The sequence below is a fragment of the Nyctibius grandis genome, chromosome 7 (genome assembly GCF_013368605.1).
Source record: "Nyctibius grandis isolate bNycGra1 chromosome 7, bNycGra1.pri, whole genome shotgun sequence".
Taxonomy (NCBI): domain Eukaryota; kingdom Metazoa; phylum Chordata; class Aves; order Nyctibiiformes; family Nyctibiidae; genus Nyctibius; species Nyctibius grandis.
Genome location: NC_090664.1, coordinates 19,024,275 through 19,039,851, shown reverse-complemented (window position 1 = coordinate 19,039,851; position 15,577 = coordinate 19,024,275). Strand labels below are relative to the sequence as shown.

Sequence of the window (15,577 nt, the reverse complement as noted above, 5' to 3'; positions counted from 1 at the left end):
TGGTTAAGAAAGTAATACTTAAAAGGAAGCCTGAAGGAATAATGAAGTAATTTAACATTTAAAATTACTTCAAATAGCTCACCTTCACTGTAGAGTTAAAATGCTGACAAAGCCTTTGTGAAGTAGATTTTATAAATTCTAACAGTTCAACAAAAGATACTTTGTCATTAATGCTTAGTAGATACAAATAAATTATTCATTAGTAGAACTCACATTTGGGTTTTATTATACTCCATAAAATATACAGGAATCTTGAAGTACTGAAAGAGTACAGGTAAATACAGTATTGAAGCAGTCACTATTTCTATGTACATGCTCATTAATTCTTCAAAAACCCCACAAAATTATCAAATAGATCAAAATATTGTCCCGTGTTTCCACCCTATGTTCAGAAAACCAGCTGATAATTTACAATATCATAAAGATTTCCAGTTTCACAATACAAAAATGATAGAAAGGAAATTGGAATCACTTTGTAGTAATTTATTTGTACTTTACCAGGACATGCAAGGATTCCTTGCATGTACATAAACAAATTCACTTGAAAAGTAACAGTTATAGTTAACGCAGAGCCAAATAAAGTAAATACTCATATTTAGCAGACAAAACTTCAGCTTACTTATGTCAGTTTTTCTTTCTTCAGGCAATTAAAAAAAACACAGGTCTGTTATAAGTAAAAAAAAAAAAAAAAAAAATCTTCGGGCAAGTCTGACCTACATTACAGGGACCTGTTTCTGCTGTTTATTTTCTAAACGGAGCACAACAAAGATACACAGCTCTTCCCACAGACCACACTGTACTTTTTTTTCTAACAGGGAAATATACTTTTAAATTCACCGCCCTCCCCCGCCCTTGTAACTCCAGGGTTTAAAAAAAAAAAAGAAAAAAAAAGGTGATAGGGATATACAATTTTAATCTTACATACGAATTTATGATGTAAGGAAGTGGACAAATTATCGAGAAGAACTCTCAGTCACAAAAGGCTTATCAAGACATTTCAATATTTTATGCAGTTTCATAGTTTCCAAGTTACTTGTGTATTTTTAAATTAAAAAAAATCTCAATCCAAAACCCAAAAGTTAAAAAATCTAAAACTGTGCAACAATTACTGCTTCCCTCCCACATCTCCCACCCCTTCCCTTGTGTATTACACTGTACATTTTTCACCCTGACTTCACCTTGTTAGCTGGTTTAATTTTAGTATTATAAAAGTATGACAAGTTAATTTTCATTTCTCCTAAAAGAAAAAGAAAACAAAACTTAAAAGTACATTTGCTTTCTTTCATGATACATTGAATAATGTTGGAAGGCTTTCAGATGATTAAAAAAAAAAAAAATCAACATTTAAAACCAAATCTAAGCTTCTTTTCCAGAAGTAATTAAGGTTTGGTTAAAACAACTTCTCAAATAACCTATTCCAGTTTTCACAAAAACGTATTTAATTTAAAAAAAAAAAAAAAAAATCTTTAAGTTATTTGGTCCTTTGGCAATTTGCAGCACAAACAATGCCTACTGTACCAAACTCCTTTATTGCCTTCAAAATGGTTTTAGTTTTATTGATAATATTTAAATCTAGCATCCTTTGTGTTGTACAATAGTGTTGTTCATTTACATCAAGTAGGGTGCCCAGTCTGCAGAAATTACTCCTGGCACCTGAAACAGAACTGTAGAATACAGTTAAATAAACCAGTTTTGACATTCTTTTTTTTTTTTTTTTTTTTGCCATGGATTCCAAGTACTTATTCAAGAATTTATGCTTCTTCTGCAAAATATGCTCTTAAAAATCTTCCTAGAGTCTCACAGATTTTTTTTTTTATATGCAACCTCAGTAAAAAACATCTTCTCAAAGGTCTGTCCTCTTTTTGCATTTCAAACTCTGACAGCTTTTTTTCAAAAGCACAAGTCTGACCTTCCAGCATGAGGGTTCACTCTTCAGACCTACAAAATGGAGCTTCTAATAGGTCTCAGAATCTGAGTCATTGAGTTCATCTTCTTCCGTATATGGGTAGCCATCTTCCCTGCCAATGTTGTTGAAAGTACAGTAAGAGCTATGGTCACTCCTCATGATTGGCAAGGAATCGAAGGTGACAGTTTTTGAGGTGTTGGTGTAATGATTAATAGCATTGAATGTAAGGGAAGGTAACGTGCTGCTTGATGAAACAGGCATCATCGTGGCCAGAATGAGAGCTAGGCAATCAGCCACATCCTTATTGGGCGCACAAGCCAAAGCTGGTGTGTAACCTGGAAAGTCAAGAAAAAACAAAACCTTCATTTAAAATAAAGACAATGTAAAAATTTCTGCAAGATCACGTCACCTTTCAGCTACAAAAATATTTTATATTGCTTAGTTCTGCGCTGCTTAAGAAAAAAAAAAACCAAAAACCAAACACCATAAAATTAAATGGTGTTTATTTGTTTTTTGTACATTGTATTTATGTACAAAACAATTAAATGTACATGTAATGATGGACTGCATTATCAGTTAGTATTTTTTAAACTTTCAGTTACAAAAACAACCCAGAAGTTAGTGGGCTTTGGAACAGAGATGTAATTGTTTTGTTAAGCACAGTCAGACACTCCAGGCCAGTGAGAAAAGCCTGGATTTGAAAATGGTGAAGAAGTCACCTGGCTGAGGAGAGACAACTAATGGCAGCCAACAGTGATGGATGAAGGCATTCACTAGAGAGCCACTGCAGAAACTACAGCTCAACATGTTAAATATTTCTTCATTCAGAAGGTTTCATATAGCTGTTCATCACAGACAGTCTTGTCCTATCTATCCTCCTTCTATGACAAAGTGACCCGCTTAGTAGATGAGGGCAGGGCTGTGGATGTAGTCTATCTAGACTTCAGGAAGGCATTCGACACTGCCTCCCACAGCATCCTCCTAGACAAACTGGCTGCCCGGGGCTTGGATGGGTGGACTCTTCGATGGGTTAAAAAAACTGGCTGGATGGCCGAGCCCAGAGAGTGGTGGTGAATGGGGCAAAGTCCAACTGGCGGCCGGTCACTAGCGGTGTTCCCCAGGGCTCAGTTCTGGGGCCGGTGCTGTTCAATATCTTTATAGATGATCTAGACGTAGGGATTGAGTGCACCCTCAGCAAATTTGCAGATGACACCAAGCTGGGTGGGAGTGTCGATCTGCTGGAGGGTAGGAAGGCCCTACAGAGGGATTTGGACAGGTTAGATAGATGGGCCGAGACCAACGGCATGAGGTTCAACAAGAACAAGTGCCGGGTCTTACACTTCAGCCACAACAACCCCATGCAGCGCTACAGGCTGGGGGAAGAGCGGTTAGAAAGCGGCCCAGTGGAAAGAGACCTGGGGCTGCTGATCGACAGCCGGCTAAACATGAGCCAGCAGTGTGCCCAGGTGGCCAAGAAGGCCAATGGCATCCTGGCCTCTATTAGAAATAGTGTAGCCAGCCGGTCTAGGGAAGTGATCGTCCCTCTCTACTCGGCACTGGTGAGGCCGCATCTTGAGTACTGTGTTCAGTTCTGGGCCCCGCACTTCAAGAAAGATGTTGAGGTGTTGGAGCGAGTCCAGAGGAGGGCGACTAAGCTGGTGAAGGGTCTGGAGGGTCTGACCTACAAGGAACGGCTGAGGGAGCTGGGGTTGTTTAGCCTGGAGAAGAGGAGGCTCAGAGGTGACCTTATTGCAGTCTACAACTACCTGAAGGGAGGTTGTAGTGAAGTGGGAGTTGGCCTCTTCTCCCGGGCAACTAGCGATAGGACAAGAGGACACAGCCTCAAGCTTCGCCAGGGGAGGTTCAGGTTGGACATCAGGAAGAATTTCTTTTCAGAAAGGGTTATTAGACATTGGAACGGGCTGCCCAGGGAGGTGGTGGAGTCACCATCTCTGGATGCGTTTAAGAAAAGACTGGACATGGCACTTAGTGCCCTGGTCTAGTTGACAGGGTGGTGTCAGGGCAACGGTTGGACTCGATGATCCCTGAGGTCTCTTCCAACCTGGTTGATTCTGTGATTCTGTGATCTCAGTGACAAGCTGGCTAAAGCATCAGGGTCAGTTAATTGAGGCAGAGTACACAATTTCAATCCACCCATACTTCATTACAATATACAGTAATATAAATTATAAAGCTAATGTCTGACTTATTTGAGGGATATCAATGAAAAAATCCACAGAAGTCTGAGGAAATGCCAGCTGGATTAGTAGGCTAGGACTTGCAGAGAGAAACTATACATCTTGGTTGCCCAGTTGGTCTAGCCAAACTCCTTCTGCCAGGCAACGCTACTGTGACAACCCCAAAGTGCAGGAGGTCTCTGACTGTGGAATGATTTGCAGTCAGGTCACACAGCTCTGAAATCTCTTCTGGGTAACTGTGGCTCTAATAATGCTCCAACATTTCTCCTTTTGCAGCTTCCCCCTTCCCTGTGCACTTGCCTCTACTCATTAAACGTCAAGAAAAATGCTTCAAACTCCCTCAGTGGAGATCTGTGCATTGCTCCTGTCTCAGGCTTTAGGCTTAATCGTTCAGCAAGGCACCTGAGGACAGGTTTTGGCACAGGTCTCATGGTATGTCTATAACACCGAGGCCCTAAGATTTGTGGTGTCAGTCACATAATTACAACCACAGATAATAGCTAATTCTGCTGCCAAGACCAAAGTAAGTTCCCTCCACCCGGCTCTGCACAGAAGCAGGTGGCCACATCCCCTTGTAGCACCCTTGCAGTATCTCTCACTGCATGCGATAGATACGCCTGCCATAAGCTGAATAGGAAGACTCATGTTCAGGTACGTTTGGGAGTCTCAAGTCCTTCACTACCCCCAGTCCACAACTTAAATGTGTACAACATCCAGGTGAAAAGCACACAAGTAATTATTATAACAGATGGCTTTAAAGCAAGACGCACGATGGATTTCTGCCCAGACCTTAGGAAGGCATGGAAAATGAGGCAGTGCCTGTTCTGCCAGCAAGTGTTTAAACTACTAAGAAACCATCTTTATTGTAAATGTACATCCAGGTCAAGTTTTAGGATAGAGCTCAGGAGTAGTTATTGTGCTGTACCATCGCACAGAAGCTTTAAACAAGTAGGCACATTATGGAAAATAACTGTAGCTAGAAATTAAGAAACCAGAAAGCAGGGGACAGTCTTGAAGTTGAACTGTTACGTGCTCAGGACAGAGCTTGTGCTTGATGCTTGGAACAGAGTAAGACAACAGTCCCTGCCCAAAGGAGCATACAATCCAAGGAAACACACAGATAATTCACGCACAAAACGCACCAGCTGACCATGCGATAGGGCCCTGCAGAAGTGCAGCACAGCAGATGTTTTTATTGTTAGTAAGGCATCGCAGCACTTAAACAGCTCAGAGTTAACAGTGGCAGTCTGCAGAAGAGATACATTTTGAGAGGATTCAGAAGCAAGCGCCAGATCTTGCTATGCTTGGATGAAGACTGCATTTCAGGCACGTAAGACAGAACAGAAGGCTCAGAGCGGATACTCAAATGCACAAAATTTAATATCTACAGTTGCTGGAGATTGTGTGAAGGTAAGATGATACACAAAAGAAGTGTATTCAAGAGGGCCATATTCAACACCTTTTTTTTTTTTTAATATTTTTATTTTATTTTTTTTTTAAATTCCTCCCACCCCCTCCTTTCTTAAAGACTGCTTCTTGCTAAGATCTCGAATACTCATACATATGTTCCTTCTGGAACAGAGCATCACAGTTCATCACAAAAAATTAAAGGCCAATATAAAGATTAAGCAGATTACTTCTGTTAAAAGTTCTCTAAAAACAGTGTTTATACTAATATCTGATTATAGGTCTTAAGCTCCTGGCTTTCATAAGTAGGAATGAAATATCACAGTTTTATTCTCGCCTTAGACGCAGCAAGATGAAGTAACTGCTTGCACCACGAAAGACTGACATCTGCATCCTCCATCACTTTATTTTTGTCTATATTATTTTAAAATTATAAGAACAAACTATATTTCTATGTCCTGTAACTGCTAAGTAATCATTCATATGTCAGGGCAACAATAGGTATAAATACTTTAAATTTTCTTTTAAGATGTTGGTTGTTAATGTAGCGACTTCACTGAAATACTCTTACTCAGTTGTTGTATAACATTCCCATCATCTGTACTTGTATCTGCATAAGCCTTCACACAACAACAACAAAAAAATCACTATCTTCATTTGTAGACGGGGCAATAGAAGCAGGGCAAGGTGAAGCACCTTCCTCGCACAACAGAAAATGGAGCCTGCGTGATGGACGCTGACTTAAGCCCAGGGCTGCCCCTGCCCAAATGCAGAGCTGCTCCCTCCCCTGGGACTTGAAAATTTCCATGAAGGCGCCCACAGGAAAATCAGAGAGATATTAATGTGGTCAGTGCAAAGACCGTTCTCAAGATAAACTGAATGAAGTCTTACACTTGGGAAAGAGAAGAAAGTCATCTGAGGCATGAGTCATCTTGTAAGCATTTACAAGAAAAATTCCTTCCAGAAAAATGGACAGCTTCAATATAAACTAGAATACGAGTAAAGGAAGGCTTGGAAAAGAAGTACACACAAAAAAAAATCTCCCCCTTTATTTTTAAAAAAGCTTGAAAGGCCAATGATCACTATAATGATGAATCTAGAAAATAAGAGAAACCTCCATACTATGTCAATCTCCGGAGTTAGAGAATGCCTCTTCTCACTACTGTGGTGCACATTAATACGACAAATAAAATACAGATCGTACCAGGAAATTTAGCTAGCCTAGTAAGTTAAATAGCAGGGGAAAAAACCCAAAACAAAAAAAATTGAAAAGTCGGTTGAGTGACCAAACCCAAAACTTCAGATGGTGTCAAATGAAAGAAAAAGCTAGTAATTTCTTTTAAGACAGGTAAACTTGCATAAAAAGGTCTATTTCAACAGAATTTTTGTAGATGTGGGTGATGGCAAAGTTTCATCACGACACGTGGGGAAACATGGGAAAAGAACTGAAAGATTTGAGTGAGAACTGATACAGAACTGAGAATGAACCCTCAACATGACTGCTTTTGGGAAGTATACGGGATAGTTAATTTGCTGTTTCAGTTGCATTTAATCTTTTAAGAACCAAGAGGATTACAATTTTTGCAAGGACATTAGTTCTTAAACATCACAAAAAGTGATCTCACCACATTAAGAGATGCTCTATAACAAAAGCAGTATGGCTTCAAATCTAGAAGTTTAAATATCTTATAAATTATTTATAAACTGAAATGCAGATAATTGGAGTGATGCTTTTTTTCTTCAAAGCTCATGTTTTTCAATAATCTACTGTAGCCCAGATACAGCAGCAGAGGATTATTAAGTAGTTTTATACAGATATAGATACAAATAGAGACTGCTTGCAAAAAAAAGTCAATGCAGCCTTTACAGAAAGCGACAACTTCAAAGACAAAAAATGTATAACCACGCCATACCAGCTGAGGTTCTGCTGGTTACAGATTCCGTATATCAAGACACGCTTCCATGTAAAACACGAACTACTTCACCTTCAATTTCATCTAATCCTATCTGAAATGCCAAGCTTGCGTGGCAGATCACTGAACTTACCTGAACTATGCTAAAGTAAGAGAATGTCAGTGTTGTGATGCAAAATATTCCAGCGCCTATTTCTTCAGTCTGCTTTGCTAAACAGACAGCTTCCACCCCCAAAAATGCATGAATAATACTCTTTTAAGCCTTTCTAATAAAAAAAAAAAAGTTTCACCTATATGTTTGCTTTATTAGCATTAAATACATGTACATAATTTTTTTTCTTTAGAAACACATACTCTAGCAGTAGATGCTAAAATCAAAGACAAGCAGATCTAAAGCAGAACCTGGCTATCACTACTGCCAGCTTTTCCATTTAATATAAAAGGTACACTATGGAAATCTAGAAGGCTTTTGCAACAGGTTTAGCAAGCCTGCTGACATACTAATACTTTAAGAATTAAGAAAAAATTACAGTGACAGCTGTCTCACAAATCAAAATGTTAATCACTTTGCACATACTGTACTTTAAGCTGGCACATTCATCCAACAGAAAAAGAATTCATTACGAATATTCTCAAGGCTGCTTACAATTTTATAAGCAAAGCAATTGCTATTAAAAAGAAAAGAACCACAGTGAGGAGCAAGATTAGGTAGCACTCAGGGTTACTTTTAAATTTAAAATATGAGCAGAATTAAAAAGGAGTTTTAACATGTTGCAGTCAGGTCCCCAGGCTGCCAGAGAACTGTGTCTCTATACAAACAACGTTTTTCTCTGTTACGTCAAAGATCCACCCTAACAAAGGAATTGGCTGGCTGCACGTGGAAAGACCACAAAAATACAAACATCTCCAGTTAGCATACTTGTGATGAGAAACAGAAATCAAAAAGATACATTTTCCAATCTTTTAATTTTAGGGAGTTTCATTTAGCAGTTACCTCTGTCCCCTGTTTTAGGCAAGGAATGATCTTTAAATCACCCATGTCACTTTAAGCAGTGTAATTTGAGAAACACACAGAGAAAGTCACAGTAAACATTAGGAGATAAAAATCTTTCCAAACTGGAAATATAATAAGAACTATTAATTAGGTACATCCCTTCTGGGGGAAAAAAAAAACAAAACAAAACCCAACCAAACACCGAAAAGTAAAAAAACCCAGCCCCCAGCTACTGCTTTCATTTAAGACACATTAGGGTATGGCATAAGAGGAGGAGCTCTAACACTTTTAAAAGCACAGCTCTGGAGGACCACAGATGTCTTACATGAAAATATGGAAATAAGTAGTCAGTACATCTAATTTTCTTTTGTTCTTACAAGGTATAGGATTTATTCTCTGTGATAAAGCAGTTACTTGTTCTTACTTCTATGTGCCAAAAAACTCTGAAGAGCCAGAAGCTTGAGACCAGTAACTGAGATCTGTAATTCATACTTGTTAAAAGCTAACACCAATATACCTACCGTGACAAAACGAACGGCAATTCAATCCATCTTAACAGCTGAAGTTATATTTTACTTTGAGCATTCTTTTTTTCTGACTGTTTTCAGTATGCCAAAGCTAGTGTATTTATAGGGTATACATTACAAAACTACAAAGCAAACCAAACATTTCTACACCATGACCTGCATTGCTGTGAAAGTTTTCACTCTCCTTACACATCTGCGGCTTTGCTAAAATGACCCATCACCAGTACATTTTTTTCTATGGGGGAACCTACTGCAAGGCTCATATGAACTTTCCAAAGGGTTATTGCTTTTCAGTGAGCTGAGTTTAAAACCACAGTTCCTTATGGCAAACCAAATTTTTCTTACCATTTTCATCTACAGCAAGTACGCTTGCTCCCTTCCCTAAAAGCTCTTGAACTACAACCGTTAGTCCATTCCGAGCAGCAACGTGCAGAGGTCTGTGAAGACAATCAATCTCATATATAAACCTTAGAACAAGATATTAAGTAAGATAGGTAGCTTGCATCTAGTCAAATGATTATTGAAGTATTTATACTTGTATGTTATTTAGACATTATATAAATATTGTAGATACAATAACTAAGATGGGAAAACACCAAATCTCTCTTCTTATTGCAAAGAAACTGTACAACTATTGTGCACTTTCTTCTTTTTATAGCACTGCACAGTGAGGAAGTAGCTACTAAAAAAGACCTGCCTACTTATAAACTTCATAATGTTAAAAAATTAGAAGCATCTAATACCCTGCTATTGATACATCCTTCACTGAACTGTTGTAACAGATATTGTCACATCTAAGAGTCACTGAGTATCACTGGCAATAATCATTAGAATACTAACAGCAGAATGGTAGTCATGTTTTATTGCATGTAAATGCTTATAAGAGATGTAGAAGCATTTCCTCAATCTGCCTTTTATAAACCACCATTGTGACTAGAGATAAAAAAGTTATTTTACAGTATAATACATGAAGCAGGAAAAGCAGATTACTTTTCAAAACCTCAAACTATTAACCATAACTCTGTTTTGCGTTGACGTGATCTATTAAGGAATGTGTAGCTTTACCTCAAATATTCTAATTTTATCTTTTTCAAATGCAACAGTTTTTAAAACTGGTTCCCACTGGCTTAAATAAAACCCTACCACCACTCAGCAGAAACAGAATAATTAGCTTACTTCCCTTTTGCTTTATATTGATCTTCATTTGTTTTGAGATTCTTAAAATTGTTTGAATTAACTGTGAATTATATTTTGATTTCGAAACAAGTGCCTTACTTAGAGACCAGAAATGCAAAAGATACAAACAGGAGCAGCTGTATCTATGGTGCTTATATTAAAGTATTAAAATTTAAGAACTACTGCACACCACAGATATACTGAAATGATGTAATTTTAATATAGAGGCCAACAATCTTAATGCTTATCTTGCCACAAAGTAGGACATTAAGCTGTTTAGAAAGTCAGTTTAGTTATTAAAAAATATTTGCTAAACCGGTAATATTTTGAACAGCTGTTAAAATCTTGCAATTTATATAAACATTTCATGGAGGTGCGAATATGTACCTATTTTTCCCCATGACATCTCTTGATCAGACTATATGAGCCAAGGCATGTGGGTGGAATTACATGAGCCTGTGGTAGCATACTTTCCCACTTCTGTTCCCATCTCATTTTTGCTTTTCCTTCTCTCAGGACATCCCCACTTCAAGCCAGAAATGAGGCAATCAATCCCTTTTCTGGTTATCTCATGCTGCCTGAGGTGCGCCATGGTGAGCAGCAAGAGCAGAAGAAGAAGTCTTACTATCTTAACTCCTTAGTTCAAGCAGATCTCTGGGAACAGCTGGAAGAACTGCAGGAGCTTGAACATGACAGATTCCACAAGGGATGTAAGGCCAGAGAAATACGTGAGTTGCTTACAAGTTCAGGTGGGTTTTTTTTCTGAAATTGTCTGTGATAGCGCTATTAAAGTGGCCTAACAATTCATGTACATAACTCAGCTACATATCAGGTGTCAAATATATATTGCCTATAACACATATACATTATTTAAAAGGAAAAAAAATGCAAGAGTCATTTTAATAGCCCATCCTGATATATATTCCCCAGTGTGACACATCACTACATTTTTAAGTTTTCCTTATGATTGGGCTAACAAAACAGGCTTAACTCTACTTGAGAGAAGATCTTCAGGAAGCATTGAGAATACTGTATTCTCCATAATATTTAATAGAAAATAGTCTTTCATCCTAGTAGGAATAGGTGTCTTTTGCTAACAAAAAGCATGCTGAAGAATAAAAGCATACTTCAGCTAAGTTTTTTTATTTTTATTAGCTAGCTTTGAAGACCAAGTCTTAGTTTGCCTCAAATGAGCTGTTAACGGAAGTGAATTTTAATTGAAAAATTAGGTAATTTATATAACAGAAAAATATTGGTTTATAGGTAATCTCAGTGGATTGCAGTAATTCCACAGAGGATTCCATGAATCACAATACTATAAGATTTATTTATCATCCCTTTCATCCAGCTAAAACTAGAACTTTAAGTATGAGCAAAACACCTTTTCACTTCAAGCTGGTTCAACTCTTGGTACCTATTAAGCAATTAAAAAAAAAATTTGGAAAAAGTTCTTAAAAATATTCCTCTTTATAAGCAAGATACACACTAAAAACTCATCTGTAAAACACACTCACTGCTAATACGTACGTTTGCAAGGCTGCATTGGTGGCATTGATGAGGTTTCTATCCGTAATCTTCTCCAGTATTAACAAGGCACTAGTTTCATGACCCTTAATGCAGAACAAACATCTGTCATATAACAAATACTCTTCAAAAATTGCTTTGAATGCCTTTTCAAAGTAACAAATTAGTATTTGCAAACAGTGCTTGATAACACAAAGCTTAGCACTGGTAAGTCAGACTATGCACACACCTTGCTGCAAGCCAAATGGAGTGCTGTGTTCTTAGAACTGTCTTGCAAAGTCAGATCAGCTTTAGCACTGCTAACCAGCACCTCTGGGGAAATAAAGATTTATATTAACTAAAAGCATATTCCTTAAAGTCTTAATTGCTTACATTTGTGCAAAATGAAAAACATAATTTTGACAAAATATACCCATAAAAACGTTAACTATAAGGCAACTTTACCCATGGCAAGATTAACAAACCTAAGAGCAGAAATACTTAAAGCTTTCTCTTTACCAACTGTATTTGTCTGTCCATTTTCTGCAGCCATCATTAAAGGTGTTTTCCCAGAAGAATCTACAGCATTTACTTGAGCATTGTGACTGAGCAGAAGCTGTAGACACTCAACGTGATCTGTAAAAGCTGCTGCATGAAGAGGAGTTCTACAACAGATCAAAAGACAATATGGGCACGTTCAGCCATGCTTTCTACTTTATTCAAAGGGGCATCCTGACTGTGATCCTGCAGATACAAAAGACTGGGCAATCCCTCCCACTGATCCTTTGAAATCAGTATTGCTGGAGTCATGACTACTGCCTTTAGAAAGGCACCTTCAAGTTTCAAATAATTCCCTCTATGTCATTTATAATAGGGATACAATTTGATTCAGAAAAATATAAATCATGCATAAAATACTACCCACAATGTTACAATTTAAGACATGTTCAAACTTGCCTATATAATAAAAAGCCAATTAAAGTTTATTGAATCGGAACAGCATTTTTAAAAATCTAAAATTTATTTTTATCATAGAGTAAAAAAAAAAAATCTTCAAAGAATAAAAACAAGGGGAAGGGGGAATTAACATAAATAGCAAATACAAAAACCCTAAATAATTACAGAATTCAGCAGAGCCACTCTACTACATTATGAACATTCTTCCACTGTGCATTTACACTCTTACCTTCCTTTTGAATCTGTTGAATTTACAATACCAGCACCTAGTGTATCAATTAACATTTCTGCAGCACCTTCATTGTCATTTATCCTATAATGAATGAAACAGGCTGTTATTTACAGAATTATAAATCTTTTGTTAAATACAGCAATGAAATCTATGAAGAATAATTTTGCACTTCCTTACACAGCACAATGCAACGGACTGAAAGAATTTCCTTCCATTTTCTGGAAAACTTCCTGTTCCAGGAGGAGCTCTACACAACTGTCATGACCTGAAGCAAATGTAAGAGGTATTAAAAAAAAAAGGGAAAAGGTCTATTTATGGATTACAACAAAAAAATGTATCTAAATTAGGTTAAGCAAGATTATTTGAAAGTTTTAAAGACACACTGTTTATATTTGATAGGGCTACATTTAGGAACCACAACATTTTTTTAAATAGTGAAAATCAAACCGATATTTAACACTGTAAACTTCGTGGAATTTAGATGGGATCTCATGCTGTCTGAAGAACATCCAGAACACTTAATTTTGTTCTTTACACCTCCACATTTCAAACTTTTCAGTACATTCACCACTTAGTCTACACGAAAACGTCTCCACCATTTGAGGGTTATTTTTGTTGCACTGTCTTGCTAAACCCAAAGAAAAACCAAGTTGATAGTCATAACAAAAGCTTAAAAAGAACATGTTCAACCTATCATACTGTTATTTTCAAAGTTCTATAGCCTGCTGCTGTACACGTAGCTAACAACTGTAACTGTTTGATCTTCAATGCATATATGCAAAGAACCTTAGTTCAACATTCACTGACGTCTGAAGATTTGTATTTTCACAAGTCCTGTCAGATTTTCATTCTACAAATCAAGCATATTTCAGTTCTGTTTTATTCAGACACCATAGTCACTCTGAAAATCACAGAACCATAGAATCATTTAGGTTGGAAAGGACCATTTAAGATCATCAAGTCCAACCGTTAAATGGACCCAGCTGTAAGAGTTTAATTTTATGAATGTGATAAAGAGATGTTATTCTAGTTCAAATTATCAGTGTATCAGCCAGTTGCTTCATCCATGAAGACAGTCTAGTTAGTTATTCATCTAAATCCTTACTTCTTGATCTTTCTCTATCGTGTGACTCAGGTGAAATAAATGAGAACCTCTACTATGTCAGAAATGAACACACAGAACAAAATCTTTGGCAAAGGAGCTGAATGAATTTCCTACCTTTTAAGGCCTCCCTCACCCTCAAATCCAAGAAAAGTATCAGTGAAGAAAAAAATAAATCCTTATTGAATAACTTTTATATACTTCAGCTTCTTATGCCTATCAAGGTTGATTTGAAGCAAGTTTAAAAAAAGATTTAATCTGAAACCATTCCTCCCAAGACTCCCTGTGAAGGTGGTGTTTTTTTGTTTGGTTTTTTTTTTTTTGAATGTGTGGCATATTTCTATTCACAGGTACTATGCTGAATTTCTTGAAAGACTCCTTGAGGCATAAAACTAAGAAGGCAGTTTATAACAAAAATATAGTACAAAAATAAACACCTCATGTATTAAATGTTAATGCATTCCCCCTCAAGATATCACATCCGTCATATTGTCACATCAACTAATATGAATTGAAAGAGGACAGACTTTATAGGTTGCTTTTTTATAAGTAGTAATAACTTCTGTCTCAATATCAACAAATACATTTAGACCTGTATTTTAACTTTAATGTATTTTACCATTATAGCAGGCCCAATGCAGTGACGTATAGCCGTGATTGTCTGCTATTGCAGGTACTGCATCCACAGATGTAGCTGACTGCAGGAGAGCTCCTAGAACACCTATATGTCCACATGCAGCTGACAAGTGTATAGGGGTTCGCCCCCTACAGTCTCGTAATAAGGACTTAGCACCATGCTGAAGCAATGCTTCCACGCATTCCTCATGCCCAGTAACTGCCTGCGAGAGAGAGTCAGGAAATAGCAAATTTGCAAATATTCACGTATATAAGCCAAAGTGTATAACTAAAACAAGCAAACTTCAGGCAATTTCTTACATTTTTAAGTAATAACAAAATAAGCACAGTTATTTTTATTCCTGGAGGCAGCCATTCTGTTGAAAAAACAGCAAAGTATTATAATATTGATAGAATAATTTCTTGGAATAACACTGAATGAACTGCTGATCTCTAGGGTCCATTCAATTGCCTTATTGGCATATGGTATGCATCATGCTTTTCTTCCTCCCATTAACACTACCCCCACCCAGTAACAAAAAGCTGTACTCTGGGACCTCTCCAGTCAACACTTCACAGCAAGATTAAGAGACTCTAGAAGTCCAAAAGAATTCCGAGGGTACGTAGCAAACAGGCAAAAGCTAGCCTTGTGAAAGCAACTAAAAAGGCAATTAAAAACTAAGAATGGCAAGATGAGAATAATGAGAAATTCATTAACACTACATATTAAGTCTGTATTTGAAATTAATATGTATAAAACTGGAAAGCACAGAAAAGAAATATTCTCTTACCCCTCTATGTAATGCTGTCCTTCCCCACTTATCTTTGGCATCTACATTTGCTCCTTTGTTAAGGAGTGAATAAACGCAGTCGGTGTGCCCATTGAGAACTGACAACATCAGAGGAGTCCTAAGGAGACAGTGAAATAAAGTGTAATCCACATGGAAATTTAACAGACTAGCACTCAGCTGAAATGTAACAACTACTCTCCTTCTGGACAACACCTAAAATTTACATGGTCTTCTCTAGCACTACCTTCACTCCAAG

The 15,577-nt window shown here is 37.2% G+C and overlaps 1 protein-coding gene across 3 annotated transcripts in view; it reads right to left on the bottom strand.

Annotated features, from left to right (window-relative positions):
• Positions 1–214: 214 nt before the first annotated feature.
• ANKRD28 (ankyrin repeat domain 28) overlaps positions 215–15,577 on the bottom strand; it is a 137,593-nt gene continuing 122,230 nt past the window's right edge. For 2 of the 3 annotated variants that reach the window (XM_068404498.1, XM_068404499.1), the window contains 9 exons: positions 15,322–15,439; positions 14,535–14,754; positions 12,991–13,078; positions 12,811–12,894; positions 12,144–12,289; positions 11,875–11,957; positions 11,649–11,731; positions 9,291–9,412; positions 215–2,241 (listed from right to left, as the gene is read on the bottom strand). In XM_068404498.1, the coding sequence (XP_068260599.1) occupies positions 1,955–2,241; positions 9,291–9,412; positions 11,649–11,731; positions 11,875–11,957; positions 12,144–12,289; positions 12,811–12,894; positions 12,991–13,078; positions 14,535–14,754; positions 15,322–15,439 (1,231 nt within the window). In that variant the 3' untranslated portion in view covers positions 215–1,954. The remainder of the gene's footprint in view (positions 2,242–9,290; positions 9,413–11,648; positions 11,732–11,874; positions 11,958–12,143; positions 12,290–12,810; positions 12,895–12,990; positions 13,079–14,534; positions 14,755–15,321; positions 15,440–15,577) is intronic. The other variant, XM_068404497.1, reaches the window with a different exon arrangement.